The 20,782-nt window shown below is 36.5% G+C and overlaps 1 protein-coding gene across 1 annotated transcript in view; it reads right to left on the minus strand.

Annotated features, from left to right (window-relative positions):
* Positions 1–20,258, minus strand: part of LOC146484367 (ubiquitin carboxyl-terminal hydrolase 7-like) — a 34,004-nt gene extending 13,746 nt beyond the window's left edge. Inside the window, exons 1-22 of the mRNA XM_085104887.1 lie at positions 19,941–20,258; positions 19,670–19,847; positions 18,866–18,958; positions 16,705–16,778; positions 16,090–16,154; positions 15,417–15,505; positions 12,206–12,314; positions 10,982–11,070; positions 10,056–10,097; positions 9,871–9,925; positions 9,160–9,204; positions 8,792–8,827; positions 8,176–8,216; positions 7,120–7,169; positions 5,874–5,956; positions 5,024–5,133; positions 4,796–4,893; positions 3,649–3,704; positions 3,026–3,058; positions 2,548–2,592; positions 1,196–1,262; positions 59–128 (exon numbers count right to left, since the gene is read on the minus strand). Of these exons, the coding sequence (XP_084961013.1) occupies positions 59–128; positions 1,196–1,262; positions 2,548–2,592; positions 3,026–3,058; positions 3,649–3,704; positions 4,796–4,893; positions 5,024–5,133; positions 5,874–5,956; positions 7,120–7,169; positions 8,176–8,216; positions 8,792–8,827; positions 9,160–9,204; positions 9,871–9,925; positions 10,056–10,097; positions 10,982–11,070; positions 12,206–12,314; positions 15,417–15,505; positions 16,090–16,154; positions 16,705–16,778; positions 18,866–18,958; positions 19,670–19,847; positions 19,941–19,992 (1,580 nt within the window). The 5' untranslated portion in view covers positions 19,993–20,258. The remainder of the gene's footprint in view (positions 1–58; positions 129–1,195; positions 1,263–2,547; positions 2,593–3,025; positions 3,059–3,648; positions 3,705–4,795; positions 4,894–5,023; positions 5,134–5,873; positions 5,957–7,119; positions 7,170–8,175; positions 8,217–8,791; positions 8,828–9,159; positions 9,205–9,870; positions 9,926–10,055; positions 10,098–10,981; positions 11,071–12,205; positions 12,315–15,416; positions 15,506–16,089; positions 16,155–16,704; positions 16,779–18,865; positions 18,959–19,669; positions 19,848–19,940) is intronic.
* Positions 20,259–20,782: the final 524 nt, after the last annotated feature.

The raw sequence follows: 20,782 nt of genomic DNA on the forward strand, positions 1-20,782 counted from the left end.
TGCCTCAACAGTTTGCATGTTATTGAAAAGTTCAGAAAGCCAATTAATTTCCTCTTACTTTTCCTCCTGTAATCTTTGTACAAGCGTGTCAGGAATTGAACTCTCATCCACATCCTCTAAAATATCTTCTGTAACAAACACAGTAACAACCATTAAAAAAAATCAATAGCAGGTATCACATTTTGATGAGGTGTGGTGGTTAGCATGTCAGACTTTCAATCCGATGGTCGGTGGTTCAAGACTAGATTAATCTCTTCATTACCATGTTGTTTCCTTTGACAAGCAACTTTACTCTACATTGTCTCTCTTCACCAACGTGTATACGTGGCTATAGGCAACATACTGGAGGGGTAACCCTGTGATGGACTAACATCATAGTTGCTTCGTGCCACAGAAACTTATAGTGTAACTTTTGTAACCTATCACATTATGGTAAAGGATGTAAAAAGTAGTCTCCCAATCTACGGACCTGCAGGTCAACTGATTCAAAACAAAATGTACAAAGATGGACAGTAAAATGAGCCACACTGCAAGGTGGGAGCAAACTGGGAACATTCTAGTAACAAAGTCTACATGTACTTGTCTTGAGATCAGCAATCATCGCTTCCACTCTTTTCTGACAATCTGATAGGTCTGACAAGTCACTATATACCTCATACCTCTAATAAAAATGCTTAAGTTTACCCAGTGCATTCGTGCATTCACCTATGTTCAGAAATGCACCTAACCCTGAATTTGGGTACTTCACATAAAACAGGCCTTTTTGTTGTCTTCATATGACTTCCTGTTTGACAGACAGAATTATGTGTGTTTTAGTGACGATTAAGGTTTGGGGACACCTTGTGATGTCTATCATACAGTTCATGGATCTCATTAGAGTGCATTTCTGGACACATCTCAGTGCATTGCACATCACAATCCATAGGGATGACTAACACATAAAATACTCAGTATGAAGTAGCTGTAGTTATTTTTCTGGATCCAGATTCATGAAGCTCTCCTAAGTTAAGATATATTCTAAGTAATGTTAGGCCAACAATAGACGTTTGTCAAGAAATGATACTGAGGATGCATCTTGACTTAGGAAAGCTTCATGAATCTAGCCTGGCCTGAGCAGTACTTCTGTTGGCAGTGTCCATTTTCAACACTTATTAACTCTAAGGTTTATAACCGCAGATTGAATATTTATACTCACTCATCTCACTGTCTCTTATGTACACCAACATGTAGGCATTTGTACAATGCTTTACTGTGATATCATCCTGCAAGGCAATTTACCATTGATCAGTGTTGTAAAACATGAAAAAACAAGATACCTGCTATACTGGCATTACGCGCGATGCTGGGGCTGATTCATTTATTCCAACTGTATGCTTCGCCGATTGATAAAACTACCCTTGCTAATGGAAAAGTTTGAGTCACGACGATCGCGTTACGTTGTTTTCCTTGTGTTACGCGACTCAGACTATCACCGGAAATTTGTGAAATTCCATTATGATAACGTAAGCTTCTCAATGACCTCTTTTTAGTCTCGCGTCGTGGTCTAAGACTGTCAAAGAAAGCACGATTCCTTCGCCAGGAACTCACCAATTTCCACTGTTTTAAATGTCGGGTGCTTCTAAGAAGTTATTCTTTTGATTCACCGCTTCAAAATGGTGAAATTTCCGTTTGAAAACGGCACATTCGAGTCCACAACATGTTAACAATATGGCGTGACAATTTAATCCGTTTTTAATAAATATATCAAATGATGCGTTGACGTCACACAGGTAAGGGTGAGTGGGTCCCCTCCCTCGCGATTAAAGCGACAAGAATGGATGTTGATTGGCCTGCTGTTGTTGAAGACAATCAGAACAATACATCCCGAGTAGGAGAGGAGAGAGTTAAATGAATAAATTAATGTACCGATTTGTGGCTACGACGAAGAAAAAAAAAATCGACCCGTTTTTAGACACGGTATGTCCCCTCAGGGCATCCCGCGTAATAATTTTGTTGTCAAAACTCAAAACAGTACATGCAACAGTAGCGCAGTGTGATGAGATATAGCTTGGCATGCCAGTCTTCCGTTTGAAAGGATACGGTAGCAAATTACTCTTAAACAAAAGAAGTTGATTATCTAAGGTACATATATCAACTTTTAATCTCAAAGAAAGAATAAGATAAACAAAAAAATGCATATCAAGTATGTACACTCAGCTATAACTAATGTTTTGGGTCATGGTCTTTTTTGTAAGCAATCTTAACCTTTCTTACTTTTCAACATGTTATGTTAATATCTTGATGGCTACCTTTCATTTTATTTTGTTCAAATTTGACAAGCTGTTATGACAACTTTCTCTCTTCTGTCACCTCCCACCTGGATTAGCCTTTGCTATTTGCGGGAAGCAACGTACCATTTGTAATTTATTTGTCAAGAAATAAATAAAGTTGAAGTTGAAGTTGTTAAAAATGGGAGTCTTACACAAGGCCACTTAACCCTTTCCGACCTAACCAGCAGCCTATTGGAGGAGCTGCCTTTACATGTAAGACTACTGTCGCACACTTTACCTCATATCCTCCAAAGTTATTGTCAATTGCCTCTTTTTTGGTTGCCTAAAGTAATTTAGTAAAAGTATAAGCTTAAGTATACAACCTCACAGAAAATCAAAATGGCTACTGTTACGGCGCCATGCACTAAAGTGTAACCAAAAAGCATATGCTAAATCCACTGGTAAATTCTGATTGGATAGGAAATCATATGACAGTATTTGAACTATTTACAAGAAAAGTCACATTTTTGCATGTAATGCACTGTAGACAAGACAACACAATCCTGATGATAACAACTTACAACAACAATAGCGCAAAAACCCAAAGGAACAAATTCACAGGAGAAATTTCTTAACTTTTCTGAACAATTTATCCTTAGTGAAGAATCAACAGGCACTAAACTACTTATAAACAATTTAAAAAAAACCCTCAATTTTCAACCCAGTTTATTTTAACTATCTCTGGTTAAAAGTTAAAAATATTACAATTCCCTTACCAGTGATACAACATCATCATCAAACTTGGCCCACTGAAATATGACAAAATATCACATATTAAATAAATGGTCCATCACCTTTTGTGTAAATGAAGGATATCTGCCTTTCCTTTGTTGCAGATGATTTTGTTTTTGTAAAAGGTAGTTCGTAGTTTTGAGTTGTGGATGAGATCTAATGGAGTGACCATCCAAATGAAAACAACTGAACAGCACTTGCCTGTAGTTGTTTTGTTAAGCTGAACAGGGTGGTTCTTACTTACGATGAGTTGTGGAAGAAATCCAACAAAGTGACAGATCACATTAAAAAAAAAACTGAGCAGTAATTTCCTGTGGTGGTGCTTGCTATGCAGTACAATGTGATGACAACGTTAGATCAAATCTCACAGTGTAACTGTTAAAGCTGAACAGAACTTTCCTGTTGTGACAGGTTTTACCTAGCTCAACAAAATGAAGTCACACTTAAGCTTACAAGAGTCTATAGACATATCCTTCAGTGTTGTACTTAAAGGGTTGAGCAGGGCTAAAAAGGGTAAAACTGGTTCAAACCAATTTCCAAGTTAGCTAAGTAGTAAGAAATCTAGAGCTCTGCAAGATAGTCAACAAATTAAGCACTCAAATCATACCCTTCCATCACCCTTGGGGTTAATGTAGACCACATAATGCCCTCCATGGTTATCTCCTGAAAGAATGAGAAACCAAAATAAAGTGTAATGTCAGTAATCATACAACTGTAACCAATTCTTCAGTTTCAATTCCAAACCACATTAATCCAGCTAGTTACAAGTCACAATTCTGGCCATATTAGTGAGAAGTAATATAATCTAAGGTAGAAAACTAAATGGAAACTTTAATCACTTTTGGGAAGAAATTCATTCTGCCACTGGTCTCCTAACCTCACATTTCTGTGATGCCTTACTGGCAAGTAGTGTACTTAGTCATTACATTGTCTGCAAATATTGAAATGATTGAGTTGCCGGACTTACAGCACTATACACCATACTGGTACAAGAAAAAATTTCACTGATGGTGCTTGGGTCCAGATTTGATTCCCAAAGGGGACACAAATTTTACGTATTTTCCTTTGTTTTTGTGTGGCTGATTTCCTTCAGGTCCACATCAACTGGGGCCGGTTGTTTGAAAGACGGTTAATGCTACCAGTAATCCCTGATTAAACTTTCAACAAGGTTTCCATCTAGCTCATTAAAAAGTTTTTTTAAAACCTAATTTTACGTTAATGGTAAAGAAAAGTGCAAGTCAAAACTGAGGGACAAAACTCTTTTTGAAGAGTGTTCATTGAGTTAAAATAAAAACAAGCGAAAATAATGTCGACTGATGTTTCATGGTTCATTTATTTTACACTATTTACACAACATTAACATAGAAAGAAAAGAAAAGTATTACAACAGATGATTACAAGATAAAAATAAATACAGTACAAATTATAAAATGTGTGTGGTGGTCAAAGTAGCAAAGGCTTTCTAGTTGACCACCACCTACTTTTAAGTAAACAAAGAAATGACACTGAGCTTTATTGAGATATAAATGTAAGAAATGTTTGTAGAGCCTAGGATTGATGTACAAGAGAGAATTACATTTGTGTAAATTAAGGTATGTTAGAGATTTACTGAACCGAGCAAGAAATGACTCCATGCCACCATTTTTAAAGTTGTGTTAGTCTGACGTCCAAATTGACTGAAGTTGAAAAGAAACTGACCCGAAGAATAAATTAAACCTGCAGCATTATATCTTATTTGCTCCAGTTTCACTTACCACTATGTACAAGAACAGCATGCAATGTATAATGTCCTAAATGGTCTGCAGGATCTTGAAGAAACTGGTTTAAATCAAGTTTCTCCATGAATTCACATCTGGTGAAAGTATTAGATAACAATGATCAGAAAAATGGTCAGTGCAAGTGACTCACTAACAAATATCAACAACATTAATACAACGCCAAATAAAAAAACAAAACAACGACAGATGGTATCTAGAACAAACCTGTCATTTATTTTAACATTGGTGTCTGTCATGGGATCATACTGAAATCTCATCAACTGTAGATGAAGGACTGGAGGAAACTTAGCAAAAATGACACCTTTCTTTGCTTCCTGGTGAGAAGAATAAAGGAGAAACAATCTCTTAAGACAATGACGTGCCCCATAATGAGAGTTTGCACATATTGGAAAAGATGTATTTTTTCAGTTAGTGATGTCTGTGTGACTGACTAAAAAATAAATCTACTGTTTGAACGGCTTGGTGCATAACCAACCTATGATGTATTTCAGATCAACTTGTTGTTTTAACTAATTTTGATTTTTTGTAAGTGGCCTTCAATTCCTTAACGAATGTTGCCCAATGTTTCACCCATTGCTTTTTGCTCTGTTTGCAAATAGAAACCTGTGATTATGGCCATCACAAAATGATATACATTTAGCAGTGAATAGAACATTGAAGAAACATTTCTGCTTAAGGAATTGAAGGCAAAATGAAAAAAATCAGGTGAATCTGAGCTAAAACAAGTAAAAGCTACCTAGAAATGCACTATAGGTGAGTTATACACTAAAGCCCTTCATTTATTCACCAGGCCTAAAACACAACTTCACATTTCTTTCAATGTACATTTGCACATATTTTCTGTAAAACCATTGAATAAGGTGCGTATGTATATTCAGTTGTTCTAAGTGAGGAACGACAAAGAATCTAGGTACCCTTGGAAGGAATTTTGTATGTAGACCCATGCTTGTCATAAACTGAAAATATTTATTGTTCCAAAGTGTACATTTATCATCCTTTCCTTTTTCATAAAGCATGACTTAATGGCATGAAATAAATCTGATGTGTGACTGACCTGAAGGCCATATTGTCCTGCATCGTATTTGTTGTCACCATCCAAAGTTTCCACAGCAATGTACTCTTTAAAAGACTCGTAAACTGAAATAACACAGTAAGGGACACTGACCAATTTGAACAATAGGGCCATTTATACGGGAGAAAATAAGACGCGTCTTATCTAAGACGCGTCTTAAATAAGACGCGAGCTGATCGTATAAACGGCACAAAATAAGCGTTCGTGTCTTATTTTAGACGCGACTAAAATAAGACGCGTCTAACTCTGGAACAGGAGCTTGAGCTGTTCTTGTCTTGGTCGCGTCTTAAATAAGACGAGAACTTCCTCGTATAAATGGTACACGCGTCTTAAATAAGACGTGACTACAAATGAGCATGCGTAAGAGCGAGTGACGCGTCACAAATAAGACGCGAACTGTACCGTTTATACGATCGCGTCCTGCGTAAGACGCAAAAATCACGTGTAAACGACCTGCGTCTTATTTTTGATACAGCCTTGTTTACATGCGACGTTACCATTAGCAACCATGCTAATTAGCAATGATTTGCAACAAATTTTCATCTGTACCAATTGCGAAAGGATAAACGTTCAATGTAAACAAAAGTTACATCAGAAGTAACTAACACCGGCGCCCGTAACACAATTGTCCAGCTCCTCGGCAAATGCCCTCTCTTTGCAAATAAGCAGAAACTCCTTCTCTTCCGTGGTAGTCCACGTATTTCTTTTTTGCTGCCGGTGTTGCTGGTGTTTTTGAACACTGCAAAGCGGACTGTGAACACTGCGAAGCCATTTTGCAGAGCTGAGAGCGGTCAGTGACGTATGTTGTGACGCGTCACTCGCTCTTACGCATGCTCATTTGTAGTCACGTCTTATTTAAGACGCGTGTACCATTTATACGAGGAAGTTCTCGTCTTATTTAAGACGCGACCAAGACAAGAACAGCTCAAGCTCCTGTTCCAGAGTTAGACGCGTCTTATTTTAGTCGTGTCTAAAATAAGACACGAACGCTTATTTTGTGCCGTTTATACGATCAGCTCGCGTCTTATTTAAGACGCGTCTTATTTTCTCCCGTATAAATGGCCCTAATAATTAATAATAAAGATAAGACAAAGGCATAACATTACATTAAAACATTAAATGAAATAAAATGTACAAGCAGATTCACACTCCATTAATAAACCTAACAATTTGTGGACATAAAATTTGAAACCATAAAATAATGGTCATAAAACACTGCAATACTCACTGTCTTTCTTGCCTTTGACATTTAATTGAATATCGTAGAAGGGTTCTTCTCTGAAAATAGAATTTATGTTAAAAATGTTAGAAAAGTTGATTCAGTTTTGTGTTAAGGAAAGTAGTTATGGCTATGCCCTGTAGTGAACTTGGACATCTATCATGGATAATTTGCATGTTGCCGGTATTAACATGAAATTCACTTCTTCCACAAAACAAGTGATCAACTTTTTTTATTTAAACAGTATTTTCTTTGACATTTGCTCTAAGAGCACCAAAGGTTAAGTTTGAGACCAGCTAGTATTCACTAAGCTTAAAAGAGAAAGTTGATCGAGGCCATTAGAAAAAAAAGTATTTATTATTAAAAGTTTATTTGAGGACAATAGGCCTTTTGCAACAACTGGTCACATGATCAATGACCATAAAACTTGTAGCTGGAGCTAAATGATTTCCAGAAATGGAAAGTGAAAAGATTTTGTGATGGTTTGAGTACTTACGAAATTAGAACATTTGTGTCGAGGTAAACAAGGTCTTGCCATCCAAATGAATTTTCGATATTAAATTGTTTCAGTTTAAAAAGAAACGGGTGCAATATTACTGTATGAAATAAAGAGTGTGAGAAAATTAACCGCATGAGCAAATTCCAAGTCATTAAATCACAAATCAATGGAGTGATTTTATGGTAAGGCACTGGAGTGTGACTGGCAGTCAAGGTTTCTTCTTCCCATACAAATCGTTCTACATTCAAATGGCAAATAGAAGTCCCCTTTTCCAGACATAGGCCTGAAAATTGGCATGTTAGCTTGTTTCTACATGCTTTTTCTATTCCTGGTAAAATCATTTTTCCAAAACGGATTACTTGCATGTTTACAGAAAAAACTGTTGGAAAAGGCCTATTATTAAAATATGGTTGAAGACATATAATACTGAAAGAGCCCCAACTATGCTTCATGAACCAGCCCAGTGGTACTGCAATCCCTAGCAATGCTGCTAATCTGGCTTGGGATCAAGGGATGTTCTTGTACCCCAAACATGAAATCCCTTATTCTGTTGTTCTGGCACTTACCTCTGTGATACATAGTCTACATTTGTACATTTGATATAAGACTGTGGAAAACATAAACAGAATGAATTAGGCCTACACAAATCATAACAACATCTGAAACTTTGCCAAGAGGTCTGGATAGTAGCAGATATGTTGATATTCTAAGAAACCACACAACACTTAAAGATGAAGATGACAGAAGTTTCTGCCGAAACATGTTTTAAATTTAAAAAGTGCTGTGTGGTTTCTTAGAAAATCTAAAACTTTCCCTTGACAAAGAGATATTGGTAGATCTACCATTGGACCTATACATGGTATAAAAAAAAAAAAAAAAAAAACAGTACAAAGGAATGTTTTCGATTTATTTGTTGCACATGTGCCACTGCAAAATATTTATTAAAAAAAAATCTATGCTATAGTGTTCCACAGCCTTAGAATGGACTATTTTAACACTGAGTTTGATTGGCTTGTGAAACCTACAACCTCAAGAGCTTTTGTTTACAAATCAGTCCTTGATTGGCTCTAAAAAGCCTAAAAAACCTAATCCATGTGTGGTGCCAAGATTTATGAATTAGCACACAACAATGTGCCATACCCATAACCCTGATTAAAAACAGCTCAATATACAGTCACCTACCAGCATTTTTCCTTCTAACAATCTGGGAATCGTGCCCTGCAAACATACATGAGGATGTTAAATACTGAAAAGATTCACTATCAGGTATTTGATAGCACAAAGGAAGTTGCTTAACTGTTTTAATCACCTGTTACCCTTAAAATATATACAGGTGAGATAGAATTGTTCATGTGTGTGTGTGTGTGTATGTGGGGGGTACTTTCAGGTACCACTGTTGTTCTTATATGGAGTCAAGGACTGGAGTTTGGAGCGATTTACCAGTGATAATGGAGTATTGGAAATAATGTAAAAAACACTAACAATTACCCTGCAAACAAAAAATGGAAAATGGTGCAATAATGTTTGAATGACAATGTTAACTTACATACCTCCACACATGTTCCCTTCATTTTGCTCTCCATGTTGTCAAGTAACTGCAGAGAGAAAACAGATTAGCAAATTATACAGCACAAACACATTCAAGTGGCTTTTAAGGCTAAAGACCACTAATCACTGTTGGAAAAGCATGCAACAACTCTGTTGTTCTTTCAGTGCTCACCAACAATTTTGATTTTGCTTCCAAGATATTAGTCAACACTAAACAGCAACCTGGGGCATCAACATTCCCAATAAAACTATGAAAGTGGAGATATATCTTTGTGAATTTGTATTATAACAGCATCCATGGGTTGGTTATATCACTGTTAGCTTGTTGCTATTGGAAAAGTACCCGGAAAGTACTTCGGTAATTTGTCATATATTCATTAACCCACTGATCAAACAGTCAGCAGCAAGAAAATTAACTACTGGACCAGGTCAACACAAACTAAATTAAGGCACCAAAACAAGTAAGAAATGACCAAGGCAACCAACACTTGGCCTGTCCTGTTTATCCCAATTAAAATTTATTCATAACGATTTTAATTAATATGATTTTTCCCTAGCACTCACAGGAAAGCAAAAAATGTCAACCAGAACAACATGCAACATTAAAGTGCTCAACTAAAACAAAAACATAAATTAACAATCACTGGTGCTGCTGTGACTCGGTGCTTTCAAGAGAAGGAGCATGTTGTTTTGTTTGCATATCATCATCTTACCACTCTACAAAGTTCCTGAACATCGTGCTGCATAAAACTGTCAAGTGTCTCCCATCTTAAAAGAAAAATTAGAAAGCATTTGGTAAAATATATGGACTTAAAAGCAAACGTCCATGCATTGTTCAAAACAACATGATGTTGTTATGACTGCACCTTGGCTATAACACATGTTAAGACAAACTTACCCAAATGATCGTGTTAGCTTTTTAGTACCAACTGCTTTATCACTGCAATAGCAACAATAAAAAACATTTTAAAAAGTGAAAATTTCAAGTTTATCAAAACAAAAGAGGAAAACATTATCACTGACAGTTGTAGAAAGTATTAAGGAAAAAATATAGCTTAAAAACAACACACATATGAAGATCATATTATGAGATCATGTAATCATCTAATGCAAATAAGTTCTGCCTGGGATCTCTTGAAAGTTACTAAATCAAGAATTTGAATCCAGTTATCAAGTGTGGCTCAAAAGCCTTCAAAGAATATTACAGCTATTGAAATTCCTATATAATAACACATTCGGCTAAATAGCCATTTTCAATGTTATGTGCATGGCGATTATCTTTTGACGTGCCATCTTTCAACATGTCATGTAACTAGGACTAAGTCTAGTAAATGTAAGCACAAATGATTTATTTACTTTGGGCAATGAAGATGGGTTTTATTATTAATATTTAGACTGATGTTGGGGAATATCAAGAAGTCAGTGCAAGACGATAAATTGATAGTTTTGAAATTTAACGCCTTGCGAATAAAACAAACAAATTCTACCGGAAGTTACAGAACAGAGCTGATGGAAAGATGTCAAATAGTTTGAATTTTCCTGAAAGTCCTGCAAAGTTGACTGGTTAACACATTTATCAGCCAGTTTAGGTCAACATGTAGTTAATTTGCCGTTTCTTTTGCCAATAAGTGCTTTATCTAGCATGTTGAAAGACTGTTCTCTGCTATGCACATTACACTGAAAATGGCTATATAATATTGGTTTTTATTTTTAGCTTGAAGTCAATCACAAGATGCACGCTATATTTTCAGGTTAGATCATGCCTGACCGACCGTAGGATTGCTGGAAAGTGCACCATACACACTTTTATAACATACTTAATACCTGTGTTGAAGCTCATAGAAAGTTCTTTGCAGGGCAAAGGCTACACTTCTGTTTGGGTCATCATTTTCTGTAGGCATCTGGTATACAGCCTGTGAGCAAAATACACAAAAGCCAGTGAAAACAAAGTAGTTTTTTTTTAAGCAATGCTGACACATGCAATGGAGACAAAGCAACACATAAATGCATGTGTTCATGCACATTCCTTCTATGCACTGTATATACTCTTATGGACGTTAACACTTGAGAAAGCATAATTCATTGCATAAATAAAGAAGGACTCACAGTCAAACTGTATGTTCCTTTGCATACACACAACTTTGCAAACTTCCACCGCAACATTGGTATTTTTGATGGACAGTTTGCTCACTCCACTTGTTAATTTGCATTTTACCAGTCAAAATTTGTCTCACTTGTTTCTTTAGCAAAGTCCTTTTCAAATTGAAAAATTTTAATCAGTTTATTCTCCAAATTGGTTGAAATAGTTCTACCATGCAAACGGCAACATGAAAATTAAACAATGACAAATTAAATAAAGAGAGCAAAACTACAACATACTCTCCACAAAAGAGCCTTTATAGCAACTGCAAATCTTTGTTACTATAAGCTTTTCACTGAGTAAAACAGTTTTCAGTCGTCAGTTAATGTTTATGTATCACAAAAAAAATTGTTTTTGGAACATTTGGAAATAATTTTCTAATTTTAAGAGGAATCAATACAAACAAACTTGCTAGAAGCATGAACAACTTGCAGCCAAACTTCCGTCCGTTCACAAATTTCTTTTATATCTGCTTTATTGCAACAATTCACCTTAAATTTGCAGTTCTTTATGGGGAACAGCTTTTGTTGCTTTCCACATTCTGAAATTTCAAAGTCAAGAGTAATCTGTAGAAGAATCTATACAAACAAATTTGCCATCTAATGCGAAATAGTTGGTTGTACAATTTGCAAATTGCTCCATGCGAACTGTCAAACAAAATAGCAATGCTGCAGTGCAAATTTGAGAAGAACATTCAGTTCAACTGTTATCCAGTTTTATCTAGAGGCAAGGTAGTCTTGTGGTCTGTCCATTTGGCTCATCTCATGATCTCTGCGATCATGTTGCTCCTTTACACATGAAGATGGGTAACAGTGAGCCATTAACTGGGAAGGGTTAGGAGGAGGGAGTGGTTATACTCCTAGTCACTTTATGTGACAGACTTAGCCTTACCAATTAAACAGCCTCACCTTTCTTAATTTATTTGTAAAGTATAGTGTCTGTAACAAAGAGTTCATGTAACATGTTGCTCCTTGATTCTTTAGTCCCACAAATCCTGTGTGTTTCTTGGAATCCCACCTATATTTACAGATGTAATTTAAGCAGTGCATTATATACAGTGTATGAACATACCAAACTTACTGTAACTAAAGATCTTTGTTTTACCAAAATGTTCTCAAATAAAGTTTTGGTGGTGTGCATGTCTCCACATGGTACACGGTATTCTCTGAGCTTTCTCCTTTTCCCTCCTTTTTATACTTGTTAATGGTAAATGATGGATTTATGACCATTACAATAAGATCAATGTAAAAAAAAAAACAAAACAACAACATGAACAAGAAATGGCTGCTGATATCTAGAGAGGATTTTTCACAAAAACTCAACAACAAGATGGATGCCCTTCTCAAAGTAAGATTTACATTTGGTGTGTTTGGCAAATCACGTTGTCAATCTTTGCAGATCATTCCTGTCAGTTTGCAATCGTTGCAGATTTTTCCTCCCTCCTTCCCATCCACTTTTCTGATATTTATGGATCATGACAATTCCTGCAGTTCTATCAAGGTAAGCATTCCACTGATCAAGTCAGTGCGACGGTGCTGGGTAGTTGGTGCTCACAGGATTGCCATGGTTACCACTGTTGCAGTACACGTTTCTACACTTTAGTGCCAACCTCCCTTCTTAGCACCAGTTCCCAAGCTCATCAGTTGTTGATGAGTTTAAACAAAATAGTCTACTTTTTATATTTCTAATAATCAAGGATTCTTGAACAATTTGATCTTGGTTACCTCCACTTCATTGTTTGCCTTGGAAACTTAAATCATGAAAACAGAATGTGGATATTTCAGGAGAGACACAAGAGCTCCATTCGACGTACATATTCTGGCAGCAGCCATTTAAATTTCTGTCGTTGGAGAAGGGCAATTCATTGGCATGTATTTGATAGAATCATTTGAAGTTATGCAAATGACATACCCCCCATGGAGGGTTTTTTCAAGTTTAACCCCCACCCCCCAGGATTGTCCGTTCCAAGGGGCTTCCATAGTACTCCCCCACCCCCTGGAATTTCCATGATTTTTCCATTTGGTCCCCCCTACCCCTTGGAAATTCCTTATCCACAAATAACAAGACTTTACACATTTATTTTGATCTTGTTAGTACTATAATAAAATTTAGCGGCAGCTGTTTATAGTTACACCTCAGATGAAGACGTAAAGCGGCATGTTTTTCACTGTAGGCCGCCAAACAATTGTAAACCACACCACATTCGCTATGATTTATAAATACGTTATAAATTATTTATGGAATATTTACTAGGTCAGAAACAAAACTGCTGGGTTATGAAAGACTACGGCTGTGAGAAAATGACCGTGGAAAATTCTAGACGTATATGCAGACGCATCCCTTCACGTTGAAGTGTTTAACCTAACAAATGACTTACAAGAGCTTATTAACACCCAAATGTCATTGTAGCTGACCTTTTCTCCATTCAACTGAAAGAAGTTTTCTCTCAAGAATCTAAGAAAGTACTAAAAGTTTATGCGTTTTCAAATACACCAGTCAAAGTTTTAATTTATCTTTAGTCAAAACAACATATTGAATTACATTTTACACGCAATTAACTCTGAAAAATACCTCAATATTACCCACTGTTAATCTCCTTATGATATTTTTGTATGTTGCAGGTGTAATTTTATCCACTAGAATAATTTGTGAACAGTGCAGTTCATATTTTTCGTGTGTACTTCGCTTATCAGCGGGAAGCTGTAAGCCGTCAAGCAAGGTGTTTTTAAAACACCTGTTTGTCAAACGTCACTTAAATTTGTCTTTTACCAAAGGCATACGTCAATAAAGTCATACACTTTGTCTTCAGTTTGTAGTTTGTAAATGATAGTAAATTATTTTTATGCCTTAAGTATTTTTAAACTTGTCACGCATATCATGCGTGAAACAAAACTCTCAAGTTCATTTGTATTAAACTAACAACGACTCTGTCCACGGTTACATGTTCTAGAAGACAAACGGTATTGAATCGACTTTGCTAACATTTATAAATTCGTAACTACACCGACCAAAATATGTGATAAACGTTATTGAACGTTCGAAATTGCACTTTAAAAACAAATGAAAATGCAGAGTAATTTCAGTCAACTGACTGCACAAATTCGTTATGAACAAAATCCCGTAGCAATAAAATCATGCACCGTAAAGTTATAAATGATCCAACTGGTTATTCACTACATATTTTAAAAATTTCCAGCAAATGAGAAGTACAAGCAAATATAAATGAGAAGCAAGCGGAAGTGTGCAAAAGAGAAGAGAGAAAATGCTAGTTGGCCATTTTGTTCGACTTGACGTTAAACATATTGCTCTGGAGTGCTTTCTGCATCGTACGAAGCTGGAACAATAATGGAAAATATACGACAAAGAATCTTATGTTTATCTCAACGGACAGAACGTTTTTCATTTAGCTTGGTTACCTGAATCGATTGGCAAAGTACGTAAGTGTTTTTTCGATCGCATTTCAAACCCTCTGGAAAGAAAACTCTTTGTGTACCCCCTCCCCTTCGGAAATTTACCTCTTTCAGATCCCCCTACCCCTCGGAATTTCTGTGACCCTCCGTGGGGTGGGTATCGATATTTTCTGGAACCACACAATCCAGGTAGAAGGGGGGTCTTTGATCTTGGAAATTCAGGAGTGAAGGGGATCTAGCAATCCAGGAAATCAGGTGGAGGGTGGGGATCAATAAATCTTGCCATCCATTTGCATCATGGGGTGTGTAATACACTTGAAGATTTGGAGAACAGAAAATTCATTTCACTACAGCCACGGAGTATCATCTTTGCATTTAAAAGAAGAGGAAGAAATGGAACTGGGTTTATGTTTCTGTCCCTTCCTGTGCTGCAATATCACACAATCTTTCACAAAGAAAAAATAAACTGATGTTTTCAATATTATTTGGTAACCAAAGTTTGATATTGGTGACATCATAAAAGGTTGCCAAGAGATGACTTGAACCAGTAAATAATAACTCAAGTGAAATAACAGTAAGGTATGGACACAGAGTGCAACATTGTATGCAAAAATAGAGACATGCTGCAATTTTACTGCATGTGATAATAACTGAACTATAATGTTGCACTTTGTCTCTAAACCTTTTAAGGAGATCATGTAAGACTTACGCGACCCCATGAGGGGCTTCTGCTGCCACATGCACTTCCAGTACAATGGAATCATCTTTGATAAAGCCCTTGTTAGGATCAAGAGCGTCCTGAGTGGATGGAAATATAGAACTTAGGTAAATATTTTCTATCATCAAAATTACATATTTGTGATTTTTTGTAGGTAACTGTAGTTATAGTCACTAATGCGGCTGTAGTGTTTACTGCTAATTTACCACTTGTTGTGAGCTACAAGTCTAAATACTCACATGTAGGTCAAAGTTGACACTTGGACTTTTTTTACCATAGTAAGTTTATTATAGTTAAAACATCTGCTAATGTGACGAACGTTTCTTAGTATACTATGGTAAATGTACATCTAGTCTGTCACAATGACAAAGAAAAAGGATGAAAGCAACGTTTACTATAATTAAGTGACCTAAATCAAGCTAGTTTAACACTTTTTTATCTGAACTTTGTTTATTTAGTAGAAAATGACATCAGAGAGGTGCAATGGTCTAGAAAGTGTTTTACCTTGGTTAAGTCTGCTCTATTCAGTGAGCATTAAACCTCCTACTTCACATAAGCCTGCTATATATAAAGGCCAAACAGAAAGTAGCTAACATGATGTAGCAGTTGTGTAGGCCTCCCAAACCTTATTTTAAACATGATTAATTGAAGCAAACTGACTTACATTCCATGCCACAAAGTGACTGAATCCCCAATCATTTTCCTTGGCAAAGAAGAGATGTGCAATTCCTGCAATTAGAGGCAGGAATAAAATTAAAATTATATTAGTCACTGATGATCATTTTTCTTTACCACTTTTCAAAGGAAGTTTGAATTGACAGGCACTTATAAATTGAAAATGCAGTGATACAGTAACTAACAGTCATCCTGCTGAAGTTAAAGTTACAGTATCACATTCTTGCTTCCAAAGACAAAATAATTAATATCAATCACAATTCTTATATACAAGTACTTGCCAATGCACTCCCAGACACAGCTGCAACATATGCAAGTTGTGTATATACTGATTCTTGTCTCTCAATCCATATACTCTATTTTCCCCTTTCCAGAAAAATCAACATTTCTGAAGTGCAGCTAGATCCAGCATGAAAACCACCAGGAGGTGACAATACTTTCTCATGGCTACCTTCATTTTGTTATCATGGCAACTTTATTAGCAAACTCATTGTCTTCCTAAAATATCTATTCGTCTGAACAACCCAGTTATAGACTTTCACTCGTGACTTTTTACATTAAGTGATTTATTAATATTCAGCAAAGTCGATCTATATTAACTCACTTCTTGTGAAGTCTTCACCACCTTCCTCCTGATGCACAAGTGTCAACTTTGCGGTGGCCTGACAAGACCATGATCTAAACAACATGGATACACAGAAGTCAGAATTATTAGCTGAAGTGAAACCTTTAACTGTTCAATGTGACTGGGCTAACTGTGTTGAGTCTGTGGTGTTCAGCAGGATTTTCCTGTGGAGTCACCTCTTGGACAGAGATTTCTCTAAGGACTAAAGTATTAGGAGAAAACTGTGAAGTAACAAGAGAGGGGGGATCTAAGGACATGCTCTCCTAGGATTTAGAATTTCTTTACCCTCCAAAATGTCATTTCTTCCTATCTGACAACAATATTCATTGCCAAACCAAACCCCTGCTAAAGTTCTTATCTTATTGTACAACATTTGTTAGTTCAATGCTAGAATGTCTACCACCCCATGTTAGATGATTGTTGGATGAATGTTGAGGTAATGTTCGATGATTTTTAGCCCTATTATACAACATAACAATGTTGGAGTAAGTGAATTTTTAGACTGTTCACTCTCAGGATCAAACTGCTTTGGCATTGATTGTTTCTTTCCATAAAATCCTAATAGTCGCGAGAGAGAAAAGCTGTTTTTTTTAATGGGAAAATGCCAAGGTGGGAGATATAAAAAACTGTTTTTTTTTCATGGAAAATGCCAGGTGAACTTCATGAAAACTAGGCCATGGTTGATTTTGTGTTTATAAATAAGTACAAGTCTTTAAGAAATACGTTTTTTCTACTACTGAGCCTGTCAGCCTGTAGAACACACATCCCGCTCTCAGTAGACGTTAAACAACAAAATTTACATGCCATGTCTATCTATCAACAAATGATAAAAAAAATCGACAAATGAAATTTTTGTCGTTGCTGCCTTTGTTACTATGGTAAACACAGGAAATTCTCGAATATTGTGTGGCTGTAACTTGACAAAAAAATTAAAATCTATAGAAACTAAATTTGTCGATTTTATTTGTCCCTTGCACACTTTAGCATTAATAACTTTTTGTGCCTTTATGTAAATATTCTTGTTTCATTGTTTCATGTGCTGAGAAAGCAGATTGAGAAATCGCTAGTCAGACAACTCAGCAGAATGGTCAGAGAATGCTCTGATCTCTCAACACCCTGCTCTTGGATCTATTCATGCACTGTGACCCAAAGTTTTGAGTCTGTGGTTTTCAGTAGTACTTTTTTTGCGGTGATCTTTGTCTGGTTTCTAACTAAGACACTCTTGGGAGAGAAAGGAAAGAAGGCAAAGGGTGATTTATGACTAACAGTAATGTTATTCTCCTTCTAATTCAAAATCAGTGACAGGAATGTACATTGGAGCCAAAATGTTTAAGGTGATTCCACTGAATTGCATTGCGCATCCTTGCTGCGCATAATTTTTCGCGTCATTTAGCGCGCGCACGAGCGCGCGCACGCACAACATTGCGGGATTTCCTTGAGGTTAAGCTCCGCAGGAAAATAAATGGTCATTTTCTTCTAAACGAGAATGGTGACCCCCATTTTTTATTCAACGAAATTAAAGAAAATACGACTCTCTAAGCTATATCCCAGTTTCAATAATTTTTCATTATTCAATTTCGAAAAATTATTGTGGAATCACTACTACGATCAATTTTGGACGTTTCACGGGATTAGCGTACAACAGCTCGAATGTCCCCTATTATGCTATGGGATTAATTTATTTAGCCACTTTATGGCGTTTTACTACAAAGTTACAGTAATGTTATAAGAAAAATGCTAGTATTTCATTGTCAGTACTAACTTTCTGGAAGTAGTGGGCACTTCTCGCTGAAGACTAGCTCTTTTAATACTGAGGTCACATGCCTAGAAAATAGTGAGATACTACAGCCCTCTAGGGTGAAAACAAGCATGGTGACCCCCTCTTTTTATTTTATTTTTCTGATGTACTTCAAAAAATTCTCATTACAAACGTTCTTTCGATGGAATCACCTTAAAAGGAAAACAGTCAATACAAAAAAAAAAGATCTTGAGCACTCTTGATATTTTACATGGTTCCAAACTATTGTCAAGCCTTTTCTTCATGTTTATCTTGGGGCAAATCTGTTTTCATATACATGCAGAACAATAAAACAAGCATATTCATGCGTGGCCATATTTCAGCAAACTATAACACACTTACAGTGATTCTGCCTCTGGGTTGCACTGCAGAAAGAATCCTAGACTCTTGACTTTATCATGATTAGAAGAGTATCTGGGCATGCACATGATCCGCCTGTAACAAACAGTTTACATTGTACATTGTACTAAATTCTACACTTTAGGATAACTTTAGGTTAAACAAGGAAATACCACAGGTGAGTACCCATCCACCCAAGGAGAAAAAACAGGAGGGAACTATAAGCTGTAGAGGTACATTGTATATGTGCTGTGCTGAATGGTATGGTGTTTAGCCTGATAATGGGTATTGATTTAGGATTAGGGAGTTTGTTTCTCAAAACTCCCAAAGAGTTTTCAGCCCCAACGAATATTTTTGAAATCCGTTTTCTGTTGATCGGTGGTAGTTCTCCATGCAAACTATCCAACATGTTTCTTGACTTTGTAAAGTTTACAACATTTTAGCTTTCAAAATTACTGAAAGTCAAATTTCTGGAAATGGACTTGTCCCTGTAAAATAGTTTTCAAGCCCAAATGTTTACAGGAGTGCTGTAATTTAAGGAAACACAGAACATTTTAAACTTATTTCAAATTAAACTATTGTAAGGGAAAGTAATAACATTAGGTCAAATTAATTAAATATTAATTATTCATAGAACTCCATGGGAAGAAGTTCTTAATACTAGAGACAATATCTCAAGGGTAAACCATCTCAAGCAACGCTGAAATTAAACAGACTTCACCTAGATGACAGGAGTAAACAATCTACTTTCGTAGTTTACCGCAATAAACATGTACATGTACAAACATCAAATCGCGGTTTCCTTACCATGGTAAATTCCTTACGTATATAGGGTCACTCAAGGTTGTTTTTTCAAGTTTGCTAAAATTGTGCACCGTGAATCGAATAATTCCTTCGGGTCTCGCAGTGTCTTCTTCCATTATTATATCTTGTGGCTCACTCGGAGAAGAAACTCCATTCGGCACGGTAGAATCATCAACGGCATCTAACGGGAAACGTGTGCAAACCATAAGTTGATTAGATCCAATCCTTCACATTTCAAAATATGTAATAGAAACTGTCACTAAAGAGAGCGTACCTTCTTTTGTGTCCATTTCCTCTTGATCACTTTCATTTTCCGTCGCATTCATACTTTCTTCTTCGTCTTTGGAGTTAAAAATCTTGGGACGAGTTTTCGCTGAGCGAGTCCCAGTAACGACCTTGATGTGTTTACTAGCTATGCGGCCAATTGCGCCCCAAAATCCCGAGCCGGGAAACACGACGATCAGCGTCTATTGCATAGAAGGTTTCACAATCAAAAGGTAAAGCGGACGATTGCCAAATGTGGAGAACATAAAAAGTCTAGCTTATGTACCAGCTCAAACTCATATCGTCCTCCATTGTGACATTAAGATTCAGTCAACTCGCATGGAAGTGTGGGTAGGGGGCATGCGCAGTTGTTTTACTCGCCCTGAGTCTCCACTCTCATGCCAGCACGAGACGTTTCAGGGAAAGCGAAAAGTGAAGATTGGGAGATAATTCAACCCAACTTTATAAACTAAACCTTTCACGGAACTTTTTTAGTAAGACCATTCGCACCCCTTTCTGATAAGTTTTCTTTCATAAAAATCGTATCAGTCAAACCCAAAAACGCGCAAAAATCTTCAAAAAAAATCTTCATACTGTTGCGCGCTTTTAAATGTAAATTTTGCAATAAATCATCAATTGCAAGAAGACCGCACTGAAAACACAAACGTAATATAGACAACCTACAACAAGAAGTCAGATGCCCGACCAAGCGGGCTGAGTTTCAATTGGAAAAAACTAACTTCCGGACGTAGTATGGGGCGGACAAGATTTTAAGGCACTCTTCTTTAAGGCACATTTTCTTCCACAGGCGAAACCCGTAACATCACTTCACACATAACCTGTAACACCAAA

This window comes from Pavona decussata, unplaced genomic scaffold (assembly GCF_977016875.1).
Source record: "Pavona decussata unplaced genomic scaffold, jaPavDecu1.1 SCAFFOLD_34, whole genome shotgun sequence".
In the NCBI taxonomy this organism is placed as follows: domain Eukaryota; kingdom Metazoa; phylum Cnidaria; class Anthozoa; order Scleractinia; family Agariciidae; genus Pavona; species Pavona decussata.